The sequence below is a fragment of the Sinocyclocheilus grahami genome, unplaced genomic scaffold (genome assembly GCF_001515645.1).
Source record: "Sinocyclocheilus grahami isolate Dianchi unplaced genomic scaffold, SAMN03320097.WGS_v1.1 scaffold904.1, whole genome shotgun sequence".
NCBI lineage: Eukaryota > Metazoa > Chordata > Actinopteri > Cypriniformes > Cyprinidae > Sinocyclocheilus > Sinocyclocheilus grahami.
The window spans coordinates 81105-103587 of record NW_015506083.1 but is presented as its reverse complement, the minus strand read 5'-3'; the positions used below and the strand labels follow the sequence as shown (position 1 = coordinate 103587).

Genomic DNA, 22483 nt, shown 5'->3' with positions numbered 1-22483 from the left:
TGTCGCAGCCAAATGAACTGTAATCATATTTGTTCAGCACCAGCTACAGTCAGAGAGATCTAAGTTCGGAGTCCATTTTTCCAGGGTTTTTGAACACTAGGTCTGGGGAAAAAACAGCATAACCCAAACAGATGCACGACACTGAACAGGCAGACAACGGAAAACAATAGATGGGATGTGGGATGGCATTTCCTTGGACTTCTCTTTTGTTTGCCGTTCTGAGAAAAGCTGGCTCCAATTCAGCCCTTGTAACGTTTTACTCATTTCCCTCAGCTCTTATTTTTCATTCAAATCATTAGAGAATAACGACCAATGAAGCAACATATAGCAGCTCCAAAAAAACAGACTTTTAGTGAGGTTTTTAGTGAGGTCAGTAACCACAGGTGTAGTTCATCACATTAAATATAGGCACTTACGGATTGAGAAACTTTGCCCTACATAGTAAGAGATTTGGACATAGGGCTTAGTGTCTTATGCATAATGCATAAAGGCTGATGCTGCTAATTAGGCTATACTTAACATGAAATATTTACACATGATTTTGCCTCACTAATAAACACTTTCATAATGCAAAACTAACTAAAATAAATGCTTTAAAATGATTAGACTTTTTGAAGACTGCTTTTCAAACGCTTCAGGTTTTAAATCTTTTTTTATCGTTTTATTAATTTTAATAATCATTTAAATATTTAACATATAGCCTATTAGCTGAATTCATAAAAAATAAAAGAGAAACAGTTGGTAGTTCAGCAGTATAGCAACAAGCAAATGTCCTTAGTGAGTTCAGTTAAAAAATAAATGAAAAGTTATTAGGTAAGCTTCTGTAATACACCTTTGTTTCATCTCCTTCATTAGAATAACAAAGCAAACTCATTTACATTATAATGAGACCAAAAATAACAGTTACAAAAACAAATGCTTAAAATTTTTTACCTTTAAATCCTTTGTATTTGTAACCAGTTATTTTTAGGTTTTAAAAAGTTCATAATAATTGATATTATTTTTATGAAACCACAGATGAAATGCAATTTTCAGACTTGTGAAGTGTAGTCTGGACTGAAAGGTTTTGCAGCAGTGCAAAGAATATTTTTAAAGGGCCCTTGTAGTCATTGAAACAACTCTACAACATGGCTGCCGTTGTTCTCCCTTCTGTTTATTAATTAATTATTTTCTTTTTGCATTTTAATTTCTATTAATGAATTTATTATTAATGTATGCTGTTTGGAACGCATTGATAACGCTTCATAACTAAAAAGTGTCCAAATGCATCAATCTGAACACGATTAATTGTTTTATTATTTAAAATCTATTAATACTTTTTCTGTGCATTTATTTTGCTTGAAAAATACTTGGTTTGAACTTTGTGCATTGTACTTAGTTTGCACTTTGTGTTGTAATGCAACAACATTCGTGCATTTTTAAGTGTGGCACAAATGTGTCAAAATTTGTCACTCTGCATGGTTCATTCCTTGTAACAGCTCAAAAAACAGGAGTTTTTTTTCTTTTTCATGATACAACATTTGGCATGAGGCGTTCAGCTGAACACTATTGATGTGTAGCTACATGCAGGATGTTACCAAACAATAATTATCCAGCCATAATTGATGAAATGCTGAGGAAAGAGTCTAGGGTGTGTGATGCACGGTCACTGCACCATTATTATCATTAATTTAACCAAGCTTCCTGTGTGGTTTCTGACCTCCTGAGGAGTCTGAGGAGCTCAAGCAATCAAAACGCTGGGTTTAACCCCGAGCAGAAAGTTAAAAAACATGCTGGACAAGCAATATCAACCCATTGCAGACCCACAACATAGCTTCAAGCGCATTTGGTTGAGGTTGATCATTACAGCTCCTGTCAAAATCCCAGTTTGTGTGATTATCTTTCAGGGTGAGGGTCTGAATGACCTCCAGTGATGGAGATGTATCTGGAATGGGAGACAAGCTTTTGTTAGGCCTGTTACCAACTGCTCCAGGGCCAGCAGCTGCAGATGCTTCATGGGAAACTGGATTTATCTCACTTTGACCTCTAGTTCTAAATTATGAGGCTAAATGTGGTGAGCACCCCCACCTACCCAGGTTTTAATCAACGTAATCACTAAATAAAAGATGGATTCAGTCAATGGGAAGTGTGAATGGCACCACCGAGCAGCTCATGTGATTAGAACAGGCTCCTACAGAGATTTCCAATCAAAGGTGTGAGGCCACTCTGACACACAGTCAGTTTTAGTCAGAGTCAGAGACTTAAAGTGACAGTTCATCCAAAAATGAACAGTAAAATGATACTGCACAACATCTTCATTCGTGTTCTATGGAAGAAAATAGCTGTATAGGGTTGGAGTGACATGGTGGTGACGTTCATTTTTCTTTTTTTTTTTTAGAAATGCTTTCCCCTTAACACTGATTTTGCCACTTGAGTCAAACTGAAATGTCAGGTATTTTATTGCAAGTGACCTATACTCAAATGCCTCATATTTACTAGTTTAAAGTTCACAGAAAATCATCATAAATATTAAAGCAATGCATAAAAGCATAGTCCTTTTCTATAACTTTATCCTCAATTTCCTACACCAAGATCAGTTGCTCACCCCAGTTCTGTCTCCAGAAGAACTCCAGGGTCTTCTGAGAGGCGAAGTGTTTCTTCACTGAGTAGTGTACTCTCTGGATAAGCATGTTAGATAGACCGGCTTGTCTCAGCAGGTAAGCCTGGGTAGGAGTGTGACCGAATGGATCCACAGCCCAGCCAGTCTTGGGTTTCACTCCTAACAAAAAGGGGAGGAATAAGAAGCACAGTATTATGTACTAACCATACTATAACTGTGTAGTACTATAAGTGCTTTCCACCATTACATGTAGTTAAAACGTAACATATTGTCTTGCATCATCACTCCAAAACGTTTACAGACCTTTTAGTATATAAAAATATAAATTATATGTATTAATACAGCTGATTATTATTTGCATTGCTGATGCATATAAATAAAAAAGATTCAATAATGTTCTTCCTTGTGTTCATTTACTAAAAACAATGTAAAACATGCCATGATTATTTAACTGATTATTTAAGATTCAAACTGTTTAACGTGATTGTATTTTACTGTATTGACTAAAAGCCATCAGAACAGTTTTATATATATATATATATATATATATATAATATATATATATAAAATGTCCCAAAATATTTTTATTTAAAATTAATTGTTGTTTTGAACTTTCTATTTATCAAAAAATCCTGAACAAAAAATGTATCACTTTTAAATTGTAATAATATTTCTGTTTTCACAGTATTTTTCATCAAATAAATGCAGCCTTGGTGAGCATAAAAGACTTCTCTCAAAAAATGTTTTTTTAAAAATCATCATTATTTCAAACTTTTGACCAGTAGTGTATTTTAAACTGTAATAATATTTCACAATATTATGACATGTATTTTTTTTTATCAGATAAATGTATTCTTGGTGAGTATAAGAGACATCATTCAAACATCATAAAAACTCTCACTGACCCCAATCTTCTGAACGACAATGTACAGGTATGTGTAGAATTCTTTACCTATAGCACCCATCCCTACTAGTCCCATTTTTAGAAACAGCAAGGTCCCATTTTTATTGTGGCTAAAGAAAAACTGGGAGTGTATTCAGCAGAGCAATTACAACAGCTCCGAATGTAAAGGGAGGCGATTCTCAGAAAGAACTCGTGGAACAGAGTGAACCACATGGGACGCAGGTAATCTTGAAGGTCACATGTTCTCTGAAGACTATATTCATGAGCACACGAGCTTCAGCAAACCTGAACACAGCTGCACATAGTTTTCCTCAATGTAATGCTGGGTGCATGGCATCATCAGCAAAACAAGTGTTGTTCGAAAGCCAAAGACTCACTGTAGTATCAGTCTCTCCAATCAATCTATATTTCAGAAGCGGTCCACAGACAGCTGAGATATCAGGAGAGCAGATGGTAGAGTGGATGTGTAGTAATGAGAGCCAGGGCTTTGCTCCATGTTTTAATACACTAATAATGAACACTGAAAAAAAATCTCCCAGAGGTCTTTGAGCCAATATAGGAAGCATAAATATGTAGAAGAGCTCAAATTCCTTACAGTATTGCAGTTAAGAGGTTTAACATTCTGGGTTTCACAACCCACATCTTGAGCTGAGGCTGATTCAGAATTTAAATGGGTCTCAAACAAGATATTATTACCCAGTTTAACCTAGGACCGCCCACAGTACCTTCTCGATCTAGCAAGTTCTAATCTAATTGGCTGGCTTTATATAACTTCTGTAGCAGTCCGCATGTAAACAAAGTTGCATTCATCTATTTTTCCACACCAGTTTTTTTTTACACCGGAATATTATATATATTATGCAGTTATGAAGCATACTTGATGCATTTTTGCTGTTTCTGTGACTTTTAGATTTGAAGTGGAGATATCGACTACTTTGTTGTTAACTTTAAAGTAACTGAATGAATGATAAAGGGGAAATAATCAGGCGAGATGCAATACATACCCAAATTTCTCTCCAACCACTGGTGACCTTCAACTAACTGATCTATCAATGCAAAGTAGTGAGTGCTGGCTTCGTCAGGCATCACCCAGCCTCCTGTAGCCACTTCGAGCTGACCGCTCTCTATCAGCCTGCGTTAGAGAAAGAGAGACAGTGAATGAAAGAGAAAAAAGAGAATCTTCTTTAACCTACCTAATGTCAACATGAAACTGCATTCACAACTCATTGTACTTCTGTGATATGTACTTCTGTGATATGTTTTTTTTTAACAGAAAAAAATAGATATTTCACAAGAAAATAAAGTAAGGTGGGACTTGGATTTGGGATTGGGTGAAGGAATGTTTTTTGTTAAAAACAATCAATATTCCTACAGACCTTTTCTTTGACAGGCCATAAGAAATGTAGGTATTGTGGCCATGACTTAAGAATTCGCATGACTTTTTAGTTTGTGGTGTGGCGGGGCGATTTTTCCGATTTTATCGATTCATTAGAATGAAATGTTTTACCAGGATTTCTTTTTTTTAATTGAGGAATCACAGATTTAAATAAAAATATTAGTAAACATTACAATTAAACACGTTGACAATACGCCAATCTTAACAGTAAAGAAAAAAATTATCCAATCGCATGACATCGCACCTCGTCAAGCACGTTTACATAGAAAAACAAACAAAAGAAAAGCAGTGTAGGGAATGCAAAAACCTGCAAAGAACTACTACTGTATGTTTGATATTTCTTGTTTGCATGATGGTGACAGGCTGAAAGGTGCTGGTATATTTATTTATGCTTTTACAAAATATTCAGTGTTAATAATAGTCTTCTACTGGTGTTTCACATTAAGTCAATTTGAATTTAAACGGCCTTTGACTTTTTGAGTTAACCCCCAAAACTGCTTTAGAGAAAGCATATAGGAAGATTTTTTTCTTTTTTTTATAGCACTTATCACTTAATTCCTACTGCATTCCCGCTACACTGCAAGCTCTGCCCTAATAAAATTGAGTGTTAGAGATATTCATTTTGCTGGACACCTGTTGTCAAAGAAAGTTTTCTTGCCTTTCTTCAGACATGGTGGAGATGAAGTTGAGTATCTCTTGCAAAACCTCCAACCTGAAGACTCAGTTATACTGCTACTGTGGCTTCCACGGAGGATGCACACTCACATTCGTCTAGTAAAGCGCCTTTCTTTTTGCCCTATACTCCTCATAGCCCCCCACTTGGAATGCGAGAGGCGCTTCGAGGTGGGGCACTGAGCTGCAGGGGCTTGTATTCCCTCAGTTCAGCTCACATCACTACGTGACTTCGTTGGTATGTTTTTTCGAACTGTCTGGTAGGTGCCGTGATTATCCACTAAATTAAATTTCAATTTAGTTTTGTTATTTGACACATTTCAATTTCACAAAGCAATGTGCAGCATTTTGTCCAAGCAATAATGAAAGGACACCTTTTCATTTCTAATTTGTCTTAAATCTCATTTTGTTAAAAAAAATGTATTGTGAAATCATTATTGTAAATTGTATTGAATTGTGAGTTAAGTGAATTGTTGCATCCCTACCATGTTGTACTAATCTGTTCCCAAGTTTTAGTTCAATCGAGGCTACTTTGTAATGACTCCCTCCCAAGTTTTAGTTAAAGGGGTCATATGACATTGCTAAAAAATAACATTATGTTGTGTATTTGGTGTAATGAAATGTGTTTATGCGGTTTAAGGTTAAAAAAACACATTATTTTCCACATACTGTACATTATTGTTTCTCCTCTATGCCCCGCCTTTCTGAAACGCATCGATTTTTACAAAGCTCATCGATCTGAAAAGCGAGGTGTATGCTGATTGGCCAGCTATCCAGTGCGTTGTGATTGGCCAAATTCCTCAAGCGAGTGACAGAAATGTTACGCCCCTCACATACTGTGATGCCGTGTCCGGTGCGACGAGACAAAACCAATAAAACCTATTATAAACGAGGCATTTGTTGCATCCAGTGGGGACATAATTACTGATCATAATGACTTATACTGTCTTTTTACGAGTTGCGTTGCATCGCGCCACGTAAACATAAAACCATGTCTGCATTTGTGATCGGAGAAATGACAAACAACAAGCACTACTCTACACTGCTCAAAACTCGCGTTTGAATCGTCAGTGGCAAATCCTTTAAATATGAAAACGTACTTACAGGCTGTGAGTCAGCATTATTTGTCAGCATCATAGACTGTGGTCAGCATGCGTGCCGAAGGGGAAACAGGGGAACTGAATTCACCGGAACACCGGCATTGTAGGCTACTCTCCCAGGAAACAGTCCTCGTCCTCCGTAAAATGCATTGCACACATCTGAATATTTGGTTTGAACTGTTCTGGAACAGTGTTGTAAATACAACTTAACCACTGATTTCTAGTTGTTTCCTCTTTTGGAAGGCCAAACAAAGTAGTTTCACTTTCACAACGAAACACACAGCGTCTCCAAGACATGGCGGCGGCAGTTACAATACTACAGCGAGATTCAAAGTTACGCCTTCTTTTTTTGTGTGAACATTTGGGCGGTGTTATGCCTGTCTTCCCACACAGTGACGTAGACATGTGGGGGCGTGTTTAAACGAGGCGTTTTAGGGGGGCGTGGACGAGTCTTAACTTTTACAAAGAATATCTCTATGGGTTTGAGACTTTAGTCTTTGCAACTTTAAGGATCTTATCTATTCACAAACAGCTTGTAACACTCCAAAGAGAAAGGAAAACTTGAAATCGCATCATATGACCCCTTTAAATCATGGCCAAGGTGTACTGATTCATTTGTACTAACTCACTCCCCGGTTTTAGTTCAATCAAGGGCTTGTTCTAACGATTTGTTCTCAAGTTTTAGTATAATTGTGACCATGTTGTACTATTTTGTTTGTACTAATTTGTTCCCTAGTTTTAATTCAAGCGAGGCCACTTCATACTAATTCCCTTTAATGTTTTAGTTAAATCATGTTCATGTTGTACTAATCTGTTCCTTAGTTCACAATATCTCGTTTTTTCTCCCCGCATATCATGTGTAGGGCAACATTAAAACATATTTAAAAAAATTAAGTAAAAAAACACCAAAACAGTGGTTAAAATAAAATTGCAACAACCGAAATGAAGTTGTTTTTTTCTGTTTTACCACAATTATATTTTTACACCAAGAAATCACTGTTTTGAATAAAAATATTAGCAAACATTACAATTAAAGTCATTACTGATGGGGTCAAGGAACTATAGTAAAGATAATGCAATTAATTAGCCATATTAATGTGCATGGTTATGATAGCAAAATAAACAGGCTTATAAACTTTTAGGAGAAAACACAACATATCTTATAGGTTGCTGATGTCAAATGCTCGTTCAAACAAATCATACTGTAAAATCTAGGTTGCATAAAATGCATTCATCTATCCAAGTTTTTTATTTTAATATATTTTAATGTTTGAATTTAAGGCAATTTTTGGGTCATCACTTGTTGTCCAATGTAAAATCTGGGTCCTAAAGAAAAACCAGATGAGAACCACTTATTCACAAGTGGATGAGTCAGACTGGTTTGTCTGTTCACATCTGGAACATTAATATCGTTTTATGAAATGCTATGATTTATTTTTTTTACTTTAGAAATATGTGCACAGTAAAACCAGGAATGTATCAAATATATAAAGCATATAAAGTCCATTTTTATGTCTTTAAACTAAGATAAGCAAAGCTTTGAAGAGGACAGAGGAGCTGCAAATGTTTCACAACAGTAACATCATCGACAGCTTTTCTTCAGGGTTTTTACTACAAAGCACTTTCTTCACATATGCAGCTTTACACAGTAACTAAAAAATTTTTTAATCTTCAGATTTATTGAGTTTGCACCGCAAACTAATTATTTTTTTGAACAGACAGCAGACACCTTGGGTAATGGCATCCCTTATTAGAAGTAGAGTTCTCCAGGCCTGATTGCCCGTCAGCAGCTTTTCTCTGTAATGCTGAATATTTCAGCTGCGAATCGTATAGCGTGGCCCTCTGGAGGCCAGTAATAAGAACGGCGGTAGCAAAACCAAGAGCACTAGCTCAGCACGTAACTGGCAGAAACTTTCAAAATTACTTTGAAAAATGGTCTGTTATTCTGGAATCAATCACTGGCTACGAAAATGAGCCACTGGGCAGCAGTGATTAGACCCTTCATTAAAGTCGATGTGAAATCAAAAACCACCCTATTCACTTTCTTTGTACTTGGGTTTATTGTGCACGATTTATCAATGCATGTTATCCGAAAACATTTTTAAAATGTAATAACTTTACTCAGACAAACTAAGTAAAATGGATTCCGAAAATCATTTTTTATGTTGACTTTGACCCTACTGTGAACTTTTCTACATCATCTAAGACATACTTGGTTCATTTTACACTAGAGCAGCAATTTAGACCATGAAATATAAGTTTATCCCTTTTAGAAAGAGAAATTTGAGACTAAATGCTTCCTATATCGAGTTAAATGTTGAGATGGCATGAAATTGAGGTTCAGGTGAGGTTAATCTGAAAATATGTTGACATGCTCTTTGATTAACACATGAAATATTTGAAAAGTCTCTTTCCCAATACTGAAAATTAAATATATATATATATATTCCAGCATAGATTTGAATTTATGGACTTATCTGCAGTTTCCATTTTCCGTAACGCACTAAGCAGACTCCAGAGCTCAGACATCTTGATTTATTCTGAAGATACACCTCCATGTATGTGGCAGTAAAAGAAATTGAATCATTATGCTAGACCTTGATTCGGCTGATATAAAATGAAATAAAACCTGCTCATGCCTGCCAAAAATCTTGATTTGGAGTCAGCCAAGGCCATCTTGGTAATAAACGGGTGGGGGGGTGTAACTGTTCAAAAAGAATAGAGCTTGTTTGCTTCAAACTCTTTCTGTGCATCAAATCAATAGTGAATAAATATTGGTGTTGGATTTTACATTTGGCTTCAGCCTTCACCTCAGGCCGTTTTGAAAGATGCTCTAATTGGAATTCAAACCCACAGCAGAAATGTTTATTACATTTCCACATGGCATTTGTGTCTTTTCCCAAGGCTAGCTAAACAGTGAACACAACCAGTTCTGTATATTTGACATGCATTTATAGCCCATCCTCTCCTGTGGCAGGGTTGACCTTGTAATCATATGTAAATATGTACTGATGACATCTCTGAACGAATAGCATTGATTAACTATAGTTTAAATGGAATACATTAACACATTTTAGGAAATGTTCAAAGAGAAGCAAATGGTTATGAAAATAAATACATACTAGAAACAACATTTCGTGTCATTATCACTATTAAAATTGTATGTTTGTATCATAACAATATCTCAACTTAATTTAGTTGTCGTTTTATTTTTGTGCATAAACCGTCACCTGAGAGCTAGGCAATAAAGTACAATCTTTGAGCTTAATTAAAATGGGACCAAAAGCACAATGGAGTCCTCCTCCACATCTCCCAGTCTTGCTTACACCAGACCTGTGTGTGAACGTTGCAATTAATGAATCCATAAATTACACCGATGCATGAGGATATATGGATATCAACAGCAGAGAAAAGCCTCACCTCCTGACAGCATCTCGTTTCTGCTCATCGATGTTGTCCCACCATTTGGAAAAATACGAGATCTCAGACCAGATCATTTTTCGCCGACTGTCTTCATGTAATTTCACCACCATGTTGTTGAGAATGTGTTGCGTCTGGTCTCTATAGTAGTCATCGAATGTCTTCAGCCAGCCTGAGCAGAACAACACACACACTTGTTAAACTTTGACTTGACAATTAAAATGGTTTCAAAAATGAAAATTCTGTCAACATTTATTTACTCTCATGTTATTCCAAACCATTCTTTCTTCTGTGGAACACCAAAGGAGATGTTTAACAGAATGTTCAAGCTGTTAAATGGGGATCAGGAATAGCAGTAGTCGCCATTTACTTTCAATGTATGGAAAAGAGCAGCTTGGATATTCTGCTAAATATCTCATTTTGTGCTCAATGCAAGAAGGTAGTAGTAAATCACACCTTTAAAGGGGTGTGAAACAAAAAAGCATTATGGTATCAGCATGTTATACTAATGCAATCAAAATTATTCAACCCCCCAGAGTCTATAACAATTTACAAATGTAAGCTTTTTTTTGAAGATTTTATATAGCATCGACAACAGATTAATGGCATATTGCAAGTGACATTGTCAATATATAAATATAACATTTTTGAGTTTGTAAGGTTAGGTACAAAATTGTGTTAAAACACAATTAAGCCTTTCGGAAACTCTACAACAAATCTTAACTTGTTTAAGCTGTTGCAAATACAAACGTTCAGCCCATGCATGTGCTAAAATTGAGCAGCAAATATGGTCAAGTCAGAAGAGATCTCACAAAAGTTATAGAGAATTTTTGACAATGTTTGACCATGCAGTTTGACCAGTCTTGTTTTCTTGTCAGTCTTGTCGTTTTGCTGCTTCAGGAAGTGGAAATCTTGGCTGTATAAAGGGCATTATGGATTCTTTGAAGTATCAGGCCATTTTGGCAAAGCTTGTATTGCCTTTGGTGCATAGACTGAAGCTGATGATCATTGGGCTTTCCAGCAGAGCAACCATCCCAAAGTATACACCCAAGCTTGGTTCAGGAATCGGTCATAAAATGTTTTTGAGTGGCCTGTTCAGTTTTCAGATTTAAATCTCATTAAAAACATTGGCCACACTTTATTTTAAAGGGGTCATCGGATGCCCATTTTCCACAAGTTGATATGATTCTTTAGGGTCTTAATGAAAAGTCTATAAAATGCTTTGGTTTAAATTTCTCAATGGTAGTGTAAAAAACACCCTTTATACTTTGTCAAAATCAGCTCTGCACAAATCTTGTTGCATGTTCCTTTAAATGCTAATGAGCTCTGCTCACCCCGCCGCTCTCTTCTGTGGGGTGACGAGCCGTGGGCCCTGTCCCAAATGGAACACTTCATGTGCACTTGCGGTCTTACGGACTTACAATCGCACTGGGGCGAGCTCCGCAGCAGACTTCTACCCGACAGTCCAAGCGGCATTACGTCACGAAAGTGTGGACTCAGAGGAAGACCGCAAGGGTTTAGAGTGCCATTTGGGACAGGGCCGTGCTCTGAGAGACTTATTTTAGCCACAAAACTTGCTAACTAGCACATTATTAAGAAAGGCGATTTGCAAAGATTCATAAAAAAACCCCTTATACTCACTTCTTCTGGAGGTGAAGCTGGATCACGAATGATTCGCGTGAATATAAACGCATTTAGACAGATCGGGGGCACATTTCCTTCACAAACAAAAGTAGTCCACTGCATCTTCAGCGGTCTCAGATGTCGGGAGTAAATGACGACTGCTATGTTCATTATTACATCCAACAACAGAACACCTCAGTCACTATGGAGACATTCTTGTCTTCCCCTGCACCGGGGTCGATACAATGGCAGACTGTTTCAGCTCACTCAGGGCGGGTCTAAGGTAAAACACAATAGTCAATCAACTATTGTGGGAGGGGCCTTGGTTTGTGTGACGTCACACAGACAGGCATCTGAGAATGGCTTGATTTGAAAAAGGGGATATTATTTTTAGAGATTAAATAAAAACCACTAGGTGGATTTTTAGCATTATAGGGTGGATGTGTACACACACTGCCAACACATGTTTATGTTCAAACAGCATGTAAAAGTGAATTTTGCATCCGATGACCCCTTTAAGGTCCAATTCTTGCTATCAACACACCATTAACTACAACTTTTGCCTCAATAAACTCCTAATTTGCTGCTCATTAAAAGTTAGTAAGGTAGTTGTTAAGTCTAGGTATTGGGTAAGATAAGAGATGTAGAATATGGTCATGCAGAAGATGTGCTTTATAAACAGCCAATATGTTAATAATAGGTGTGCTAATAAGCAACTAGTTCAGTGGTTCTCAAACCTGTCCTGGAGTATCCCCAGCCCTGCACATTTTGTATGTCTCCCTCATCTATCACACCTGATTCAACTCATTAGTGGAGACTGCAAGACCTGAAGTGGGTGTGTCAGATATAGGGAGACATACAAAATGTGCAGGGCTGGGGGTACTTCATGGAGAGGTTTGACAACCACTGAACTAGTTAATAATGAAAATTGGTCACTATACTAAAGTGTTACCAAAATATTTGTTGAGATTTGCAGAAAGCAATGGAAACATGTCAGCACAAAGAGACAACAATTATTGGAGGTAACAAACAATAAAAGATTATCTACAAAATTTAACTTTTGGGTGTTGGATAAATTTGTACATGAATGTTTAGAGCCAATTTGTTTACTTATGCCTTGGTGTAATTGTTTTTATGAAATGTTGTTCAAGGCAACAGAATGTCTTGCTGCTCAAGGGGGAGTGAATAATTTTGATTGCAACTGTAGTTTATTCTAGGTAGGTAACATAAAAATGCCACTGAATATGAATATGGTCTCATTCATTGAAATATCATATGGTATAACCAAACACTACCGTTCAAATCTTTAGAGTCGGAAGGTAAAATAACTTAATTTTAAGAATCTTGAAGACAAATTACAGCATCTAACAAAACAACATACAATTAGTCAGGATGCTCAGATTCTGAGGCAAATTAAAGTTATTAAAAATAAGATGGATGAGACATATAAGGAGGAGAATTGTATTATAAATGTCTATATTCTCAAAAGACAACAGGTGCATTGATTAAAATGTTTTTAGATTCTCTTGACATTCCTTCTATTGGACAGAAACAAAATAATCTCTTAAAAGAAGGAAGAATTTAATAGAGCTTCAAATAACCTTACAAATAATAAATTGCCTGGTATAATGATGGTTTACCATCAAAGTGTAAACTACAAATTGTTAGCCTCTATTTTAGCAAAAAGGCTTGAGTCCTTTCTACAGATTTATTAAAGTTAAATCAAAAAGAATTTATTAGACAAATGCTTCATGTAATTCAACAAACTAAAAAAATATCATGTTAAAGCAAATTTAGTAAGCCTGGAGACAGAAAAGGCATTTGATTGTGTGGAATAGTTATTTCAGGTTTTACGGAGATTCTGAATCTCAGAAAACTTGCAGTATTTGAAGCCAGAGACTAGCATTAAAATAAATGCTTTCCTTAAGAGAAAATATATGGGTGTCCCCTCTTACCCGTATGCAATTTATATTGACCTCTTGCTCAGGCAGTCAGAGAGAGGACAAGACAACTGGGGGAATTACTATTAATATGGCACAACATAAACTTATATGCTGATGATTTATATTATATGGATATAAATTAAACATACAGAGAACTCAAATTTTGTCATTTGGTTTCAACCCAACAAAAGAAATTAAGCATAAGTTGAACAAGATCTAACAAAGTTGAACTATAATTTAATCAGTCTCAAAAAATTTAAGATCTTGAACACAGGTCTTTGCTATCTGGATTTTAGCTCAGGAACCGAAAGCATAAAAATAAATGCACTTTCAAGATTGTTACACTTTTTCCGATCACTCCCTATGGATATAAGCAGTTTCTTAAGCACTTAAGCAGTTTCTATGGATATACCCCTTAAGCAGTTTCATGAAAGGGATAAATCCATTTCTAGATTAATTTGAAAAGGAGGAAAGCCAAAAATGAAATACAACACTTTTTAACTGGATAAAAGTAACAAGGTAAGTCACCAAACTGAAAGATTGCCGCACAATTAAGACCACTGATGTATTGGTGTGATTTAGAGGTAGAGACTAAATGAAAGAAAATTTGATGGCGAAAGTCGAGGGATGCCAGTTTAGGCTTTAATAAGTAAAAAAAAATTACTTCCAAAAGCAGATCCATTTTTATCTTAACCCACTAACTCAAGTGATAAAGGAACTTCATTTGCACAACCAAATTCAGATTGTGAATTGGGTGGCACACAATCCAGATTAACCAGGGACGATGGATAGGTTGAAATAATTAGTTTAAATAGTTTCTTTAAGGAATTTCCTCCATTTGCACAATTATAAAGGATGGCAATACCGAAAGCTTTCAATCTTTCAAAGACAAGTTTGGCCTTGTAAACCAAGACCTATTTCAATACTTGAAAGAGATAAAGGATAATGCTCAGATTAATCAAATCGCACAAATTATTATACAGGGATACAAGAAAGTTACAAAAAGGATAGTATCCAAATTATATAAAGCGATAAATAATTATAGGGGACATTCAACAGAATATATAAGATGAAAATGGGAAAAAGAAGTAGGCATCACCTTGACTCTGGACAAACAGAATAAAATATGTACTACCTCACATACCTCAACAAGCTCAAAAATGTGCCGTGAGTTATTTTGGAAGAACTTGACAGGATTTTTTTATCACACCAAGACTTACAAACGGGTGCGCCCAACCCATGTTGGAGGAACAGTGGGCCAGAGAAGGCACATCATGCTTATAGACAGTATTTTGGCAATGTCAAAAGATGAATAGTTTTTGGGAGGTCATATGGTCTACTATTAATAGTATTTTTTCTCTCTGTATTCCTAAGTCATTCTGTGTTGAATATTTGGGGGATATTCCAGATGAAATTGAAAAGAATGGCAGATGCTTGTTTAAGATATTACGGATATCATGTGGCACAAAGAGGATACATTTATGTATGAGAAAGAAAGAATGTTTTCAAATACTAACAAATGTCAAAGAAATGGAAAGACTCATATTTGTACTATGACTGCAAAAACAAATATTTGAGAACATATGGAGAAAGCTGAATAGATGAATCTGTTTAAAAGCTTACATAAGCGTATAATGATTTAATGTACTGATGAGCTGACTGATCGAATATACATAATGTATGGCAACTTTTATTGTTATTTTTGTTACATGTTTTTCTTTTTCTGTAAATTTATCTTCTGTTACCGGCAAAAACCTATTAAAAATATGTTTTAAAAAACTGTAAATCAAAGTAAACTAGCATTATCACTTAATACAATTCTAGTACCATAGTACCGCGTTTTAGTAGAAACAAAAATGTGGCATGTCTGGTTTTACAGGAAGCAGGAAAAACTGTGTTATGCTTTAACTATTGGCATGCATGGCAATAAGGGGTTTACATTCATCTAACACACCAGTTCTTCACGTGTGATGATTGGTATAGTATATCGCTGCTGGTATAAATGTAAAATTATACTGTGTAAATAAATACACAATATGCAATAAAGCTGCAAGCAGCGATGAAAGGGCCCTGGCACCTGGTGGCTTTAGGAAAACAGCTAATGGTGGGCAATATGCATTTAAAGTGATAAATATAGGAGGAATATGTCAAAGTCATTTATATGTACCAAACTTCCTACTGCCAGCTGGTGGCGCTATGATTATAACTGAATGTTGGCTTGTTGTTCAGGCCAGGACTCTTACCAAACATGTGAAGTTTAGGGCAGATTGGGCATTGTATGCATGAGTTACAACAACTTCCTGTTTCATGGCATTACTAGCATGCTTCAGCACTTAGTAAGTGTTGCTAGCATGTTTGAGCATATTTCTAGCATGTTTACCACACAACGGCATATTTTACTCTGTTGCTAATAGTGCATCACAGTGTTAAACATGTCACTTCCTATTGACAGTAGGTGGCGCTATGATTATAACTGAAGATGTGTTCAGGCCAGGACTCTTACCAAACATGTGAAGTTTAGGGCAGATTGGGCATTGTATGCATGAGTTACAACAACTTCCTGTTTCATGGCATTACTAGCATGCTTCAGCACTTAGTAAGTGTTGCTAGCATGTTTGAGCATATTTCTAGCATGTTTACCACACAACGGCATATTTTACTCTGTTGCTAATAGTGCATCACAGTGTTAAACATGTCACTTCCTATTGACAGTAGGTGGCGCTATGATTATAACTGAAGATGTGTTCAGGCCAGGACTCTCATCAAACATATTAAAGGGGTCCTATTATGCTTTTTCACTTTTTGAATTTTAGTCAGTGTGTAGTGTGTATGTTTGGGCATAAAAAAGATCTACAAAGTTACACATCTCAAAGTCCACTACAAAGGGAGATATTTCGTTTTTAAAAAATCCCTTTTCAAGAACTACAACAAACGTCTCGTTTGGACTACAGCATTGTTTTCAGGGGTTTTGTGATGTCACAAACCGGCCCATTAGAATATCATTAAAATAATTCCCGCCTACGGAAATTTGAATGGTTGGGGGTTGGGGAGGGGCGAGGTCGTGGTTAGAACGCCTGGTTGAGTGCATCAGACTAGACGACGACGAAGAAGAAGTGCTGCTGAAAAGTTATCGCATCAGAGAAAATGAAGAAGAAGAGCTGCTGTAGCGCCAAGTTTTCGCAATGTCCATCCATATCTGTGCGTGCAAAGGTTCTGTGCGATCCTCTTGTTCAATATTCTTGGGGTCTGAATCCGGCTCAAATTGATATGCCAATATTGACGCCATCCTAAACTAAACCGGAGCTGACGGAACTTGCTGCTTTGGCAAGGGGCGGGGCAGTTTAACCACTTGATTGGCTCTATGACTTTCTCTCCTCTCCACCTGTAGCTGGTGTGTGGTGAGCGCACTGGCGCCGTTGTCCTGTGGCTGCCCTCGCATCATCCAAGTGGTTACCACATGATTGTAAAGCGCTTTGTGTGTACAACAATACACAATAAAGCGCTATATAAATGCATCATTCATTCATTCATTCATTCATACTGAAACACCGTCTAAGCTGATCGCCAATCATAACGCACTGGGACAGCTAACCAATCACAACACATTTCGTTTTTCGGAAGGCGGGCCTTCATCAAACCCGGAACTAATCAAGCCATTTGTGCCAGGATGGGGAGAAAGGTATTTTAGTAATGTAAATTATGTAAATTCGAATTACCAAGCATGAGAGCATGTTCTAGTACACCCCCAAAACAAAATCAAGACTTTGTAAAAGAGCATAATAGGACCCCTTTAAGTTTCGGGCAGATTGGACACTGCATGCCTGAGTTAAATCAACTTCCTGTTTCACTGCATTAATAGCATGCTTTAACACTTAGCTAAGGGTTGCTAGCATGTTTTAGCATGTTTCTAGCATGTTGCCAGCCTATTTAACACTTGCTGACGCTTTTTAATAGGTTGCTAGGAGTCCATAACAGTATTAAACATGTCACTTTTTGTTGTCAGCAGGTGGCGCTATGACTATAACCATAACCGAATACGGGCATGTAGATGTGTTCAAGACGGGACTCTTATCAAACTTGTTCAATTTGGGGCAGATTGGACACTGCATGCATGAGTTACAGTAACTTCCCGTTTCACTGCATTAATAGCATGCTTTAGCACTTAGCTAAGTGTTGCTAGCATGTTTTAGTATGTTTCTAGCATGCTGCCAGCCTATTTAACACTTGTTGACACTTTTTAATATGTTCCTAGGAGTCCTTAACAGTGTTAACCATGACACTTCCAGGTGGAACTATGACTATAACTGAATTTGGGCATGGACGTGTTCAGGACAGAACACCTATCAAACGTGTGAAGTTTGGGTAGATCAGACATTGCTTGTTTTAGTTACAGCAACTTCCTGTTTCATGGCGAAACATCAACATTTGTCAAGCCGCTAGGGACACGCCCCTTGATGAAAACTCAAGATCTTCGCAATTTAACGTCACAAAGGCCTTAAGATAACCCTCACCAAATTTGTAGGATGAGTTTGTCAAAGTACGAGGCTTGGAAATGGCAAAAACTGCACAAAAACCGTATAGGAAATTCAAAATAACTGACTTTCTGCTGGGTTTTGGATTTTATTCCAAGATACTTTTTTGTAGGTAATGGTGTGTTACATGTGTGTACCAATTTTCGTACATGTATGTAAAACGTAGCTTGAGGCGCACTCCGTTAAATGTGTACAGGTGGCGCTATCGAGCCATTTTGCCACACCCACTTCTGGAACCCATATCAGATGTTCATTTTCTCCAGTTCTGACATGTGTGCAAAGTTTCATGAGTTTTGGAGCATGTTTAGGCCCTCAAAAATGCGATTCACTTTGGAGAAGAAGAAGAAGAATAAACAGAGCAATTCCAATAGGGTCCTCACACCATCGGTGCTCGGGCCCTAAATATATAGTATAACTATTGTATATTTTTACAGTAGTATTACCTGGTGTCACCTTATTGTTTCTCAAATTTAGAAGCTCAGGTTGACTAGCAATACAAGTTTAAAATTTTTAATGAACTTGGCAAATATTAGAAGTCAAGTGTGTAATTTCTGCGCCTCAGTTAGCACCAAATGAAATTGCAAACAAAAAGAGGTTTCGCAAACACTCGCACAGTCTTCTACTATACTCAAAAATGCGATTCACTTTGGAGAAGAAGAAGAAGAATAAACAGAGCAATTCCAATAGGGTCCTCACACCATCGGTGCTCGGGCCCTAAATATATAGTATAACTATTGTATATTTTTACAGTAGTATTACCTGGTGTCACCTTATTGTTTCTCAAATTTAGAAGCTCAGGTTGACTAGCAATACAAGTTTAAAATTTTAAATGAACTTGGCAAATATTAGAAGACAAGTGTGTAATTTCTGCGCCTCAGTTAGCACCAAATGAAATTGCAAACAAAAAGAGGTTTCGCAAACACTCGCACAGTCTTCTACTATATACATAAGCAGTCAACAAACTTACACCCTGCAAACAGACACTCCCACTTTCATAATAATTACATATATTTGAATCCCACATGAAATGTTCATAAACATGAAATGACAGTTTGCATATATTAATAATTGCAACTCAAACATTCAGAAAACTAATCCTAATAAGTATAAAGATGTACTGACAGCTGTCTTAACACATTAAACTGGCATGACCTTCCAAGAACCAGTTTTCCAACTAAAAGTCAGCGGTGGTTTATCCTGAGGGGACTAACTTGCTGCCTGCTAACTAAACACTAATGAACACAGTAAATTACATTATATGCTGAATGTGAATTTAAAGTTAATTATGAATTAATTGTAGGTCTGTTCATGCACACTTTTCGTTTCCTTTTTAAAATCGACATTTTGTTAAAAAAATAACAATGAAGTGACAAGTGAAAGAAATGTTGACACAGAACAAAAGCAGGACAGATCAGGTTACCACACACACAAATTATGAAGTTAATTCACCTGGCAATGTTTGCTTAAAAATAACTGAAATGGGTTCATGTCGGAACACTAGTTATTCATCAACAGTCTAGTCACACTTGAGTGAGTAATTTGAATTGTATAACCTTTATTTATTTACATTTGTGTTTATTTATTTTAGGTAATATTTTAAGTATTTCGTTTAGCATAAGTGTTGTGCCGAACGTATTGCATTTTTAACACAGAGTTTCAAACTTAAAGAGTCTTGTGAGCCCCTATTTTTTTTTTATTCAATAAGCTGAACACAGAAACAACTTATGTAAAAACCTGCTAAAAATCACACGTGATCGGGATCAAGTGAACCTGCCATGGGGCTCTTTATTACATAATTTCCTGCTTTAAGGTTTCCCTGTAACATAATAACAAAATGGCTTCCTGCATGGCTTGCTTTCAATGTTAATATTTTACTCAAAACTTCAGCTTCACTGCTAATTTAAGAAATAATAAACATTATGACAAATTAAGTCATCAACCTTTTCCTTATGAGTATGGATAAACAAACCAGATTTTTCTTTTTTACTTTTCACCCTACAAAAATATCAAAATAAACAGAGTACAAATAGACTAAATGTTTATTATAGAAGAGGCATATATTTCCTGAAATATTTATATTTAATCATATTTAATATTTCCATATGTATGATTTCAGATTTATTTGTAATTAAAAAAAACATTAATCATAGATTAAAAAGAGGTAAATCTAACAAAATCCTACCATCAAAGTAAGAGAACATCATGTAATATATGTCATATTAAACTCATTTTTGGTGAGTTAAAATACTGACTTCTGTGTATCTGACAATAATTTCCATTTTGTCCTTTCTCATATATGTGAAATATCAAGTGCACACTTGGTAATTCACAAAGAAGGGTCAAGTAATAAACTTCCTGTTTTTGTAGAATGCTATTTCATTATTAGTTATTTTGCCCTGAGTGAGATGACTGTGGAAAGGTACATCAATTGTCATCTATCACAGATATTGAAACACCCTGGAAAAAACACAAAACGGCAAGTCTATTCAGTTAGCTGGTTTAAAGAATTATTCAGAGTTCAATACAAGTTCAGCTATAAACAGCACTTGTCCATTATCACAGGAAGTAATCTCTACTATCCCTAACTATTTGTAAGCTAAAACTCACAGTTTTAGTAAGGCACTTTATAATAGGCCACTGTGAGCGGTAATGTCTTATATAGACAGGTGTGTGGCTTTGCTAATCAAGTCCAATCAGTATAATCACACACAGCTGGACTCAAATGAAGGTGTAGAACCATCTCAAGGATGATCAGAAGAAATGGACAGCACCTGAGTTAAATATATGAGTGTCACAGCAAAGGGTCTGAATACTTAGGACCATGTGATATTTCAGTTTTTCTTTTTTAATAAATCTGCAAAAATGTCAACAATTCTGTGTTTTTCTGTCAATATGGGGTGCAGTGTGTACATTAATGAGGAAAAAAAATTAACTTAAATGATTTTAGCAAATGGCTGCAATATAACAAAGAGTGAAAAATTTAAGGGGGTCTGAATACTTTCCGTACCCACTGTATGTGAAATATCAAGTGCACACTTGGTAATTCACAAAGAAGGGTCAAGTAATAAACTTCCTGTTTTTGTAGAATGCTATTTCATTATTAGTTATTTTGCCCTGAGTGAGATGACTGTGGAAAGGTACATCAATTGTCATCTATCACAGATATTGAAATACCCTGGAAAAAACACAAAACGGCAAGTCTATTCAGTTAGCTGGTTTAAAGAAATATTCAGAGTTCAATACAAGTTCAGCTATAAACAGCACTTGTCCATTATCACAGGAAGTAATCTCTACTATCCCTAACTATTTGTAAGCTAAAACTCACAGTTTTAGTAAGGCACTTTATAATGGACAAAATACAGACAATTCTTAAAGTGGTCATATGATGCGATTTCAATTTTTCCTTTCTCTTTGGAGTGTTACAAGCTCTTGGTGCATAAAGAAGATCTGTAAAGTTGCAAAGACTAAAGTCTCAAATCCAAAGAGATATTCTTTATAAAAGTCAGCCACGCCTACCTAAAACGTCCCACTGGATGCAACAAATGCCTCGTTTATAATGGGTTTTAATGTTTTTGAATCGTCGCTCTGGCCGGACAGGGCATAACAGTATGGTAAGGGGCGTAACATTTCCGTCACACACACTGGATAGCCGGCCAATCAGAGCACACCTCGCTTTTAAGACGATGAGCTTTGTAAAAATCAACGCGTTTCAGAAAGCCAAGGCATCGAGGAGAAACAATAATGTACAGTATGTGGAAAATAATGTGTTTTTTTTACTTTAAACCGCATAAACACATTTCATTACACCAAATACACCAAATAATGTTCTTTTTAGCAACATCATATGACCCCTTTAAAGTATAACCATGTAAATATTAGACCTTTTGTGTGTAAAATTATATCGTATCTTTAACTTCGTTGTCATGGCGACTTTCTCACAATAAGCACAAGGATACCAGAAAAGGACCTGACGTAGCTATGACCCCGTTTACACCTGGTATTAATATCGCTCTCAGGTGATTTGACCAGAAGTGGTTGAACAGGGTGCAAAATGTTTCCTAACACCAAAACCAACTAAAGAGATAGCCAGAAGTGCAGAAGAAAGGAAAGGAAAGGAAAGGAATGGAAAGGAAAGGAAATCAAAGGAAAGTAAAGGAAATCAAAGGAATGGAAAGGAAAGGAAAGGAAAGGAAAGGAAAGGAAAGGAAAGGACAGGAAAGGAAAGGAAAGGAAAGGAAAGGAAAGGAAAGGAAAGGAAAGGAAAGGAAAGGAAAGGAAAGGAAAGGAAAGGAAA

The 22483-nt window shown here is 36.3% G+C and overlaps 1 protein-coding gene across 1 annotated transcript in view; it reads right to left on the bottom strand.

The window, feature by feature from the left end:
* Positions 1 to 22483, bottom strand: part of man2a1 (mannosidase, alpha, class 2A, member 1) — a 74577-nt gene that overhangs the window by 42973 nt on the left and 9121 nt on the right. The window contains exons 4-6 of the mRNA XM_016249043.1: positions 10092 to 10263; positions 4508 to 4635; positions 2585 to 2758 (exon numbers count right to left, since the gene is read on the bottom strand). Coding sequence (XP_016104529.1) covers positions 2585 to 2758; positions 4508 to 4635; positions 10092 to 10263 — 474 coding nt within the window. The remainder of the gene's footprint in view (positions 1 to 2584; positions 2759 to 4507; positions 4636 to 10091; positions 10264 to 22483) is intronic.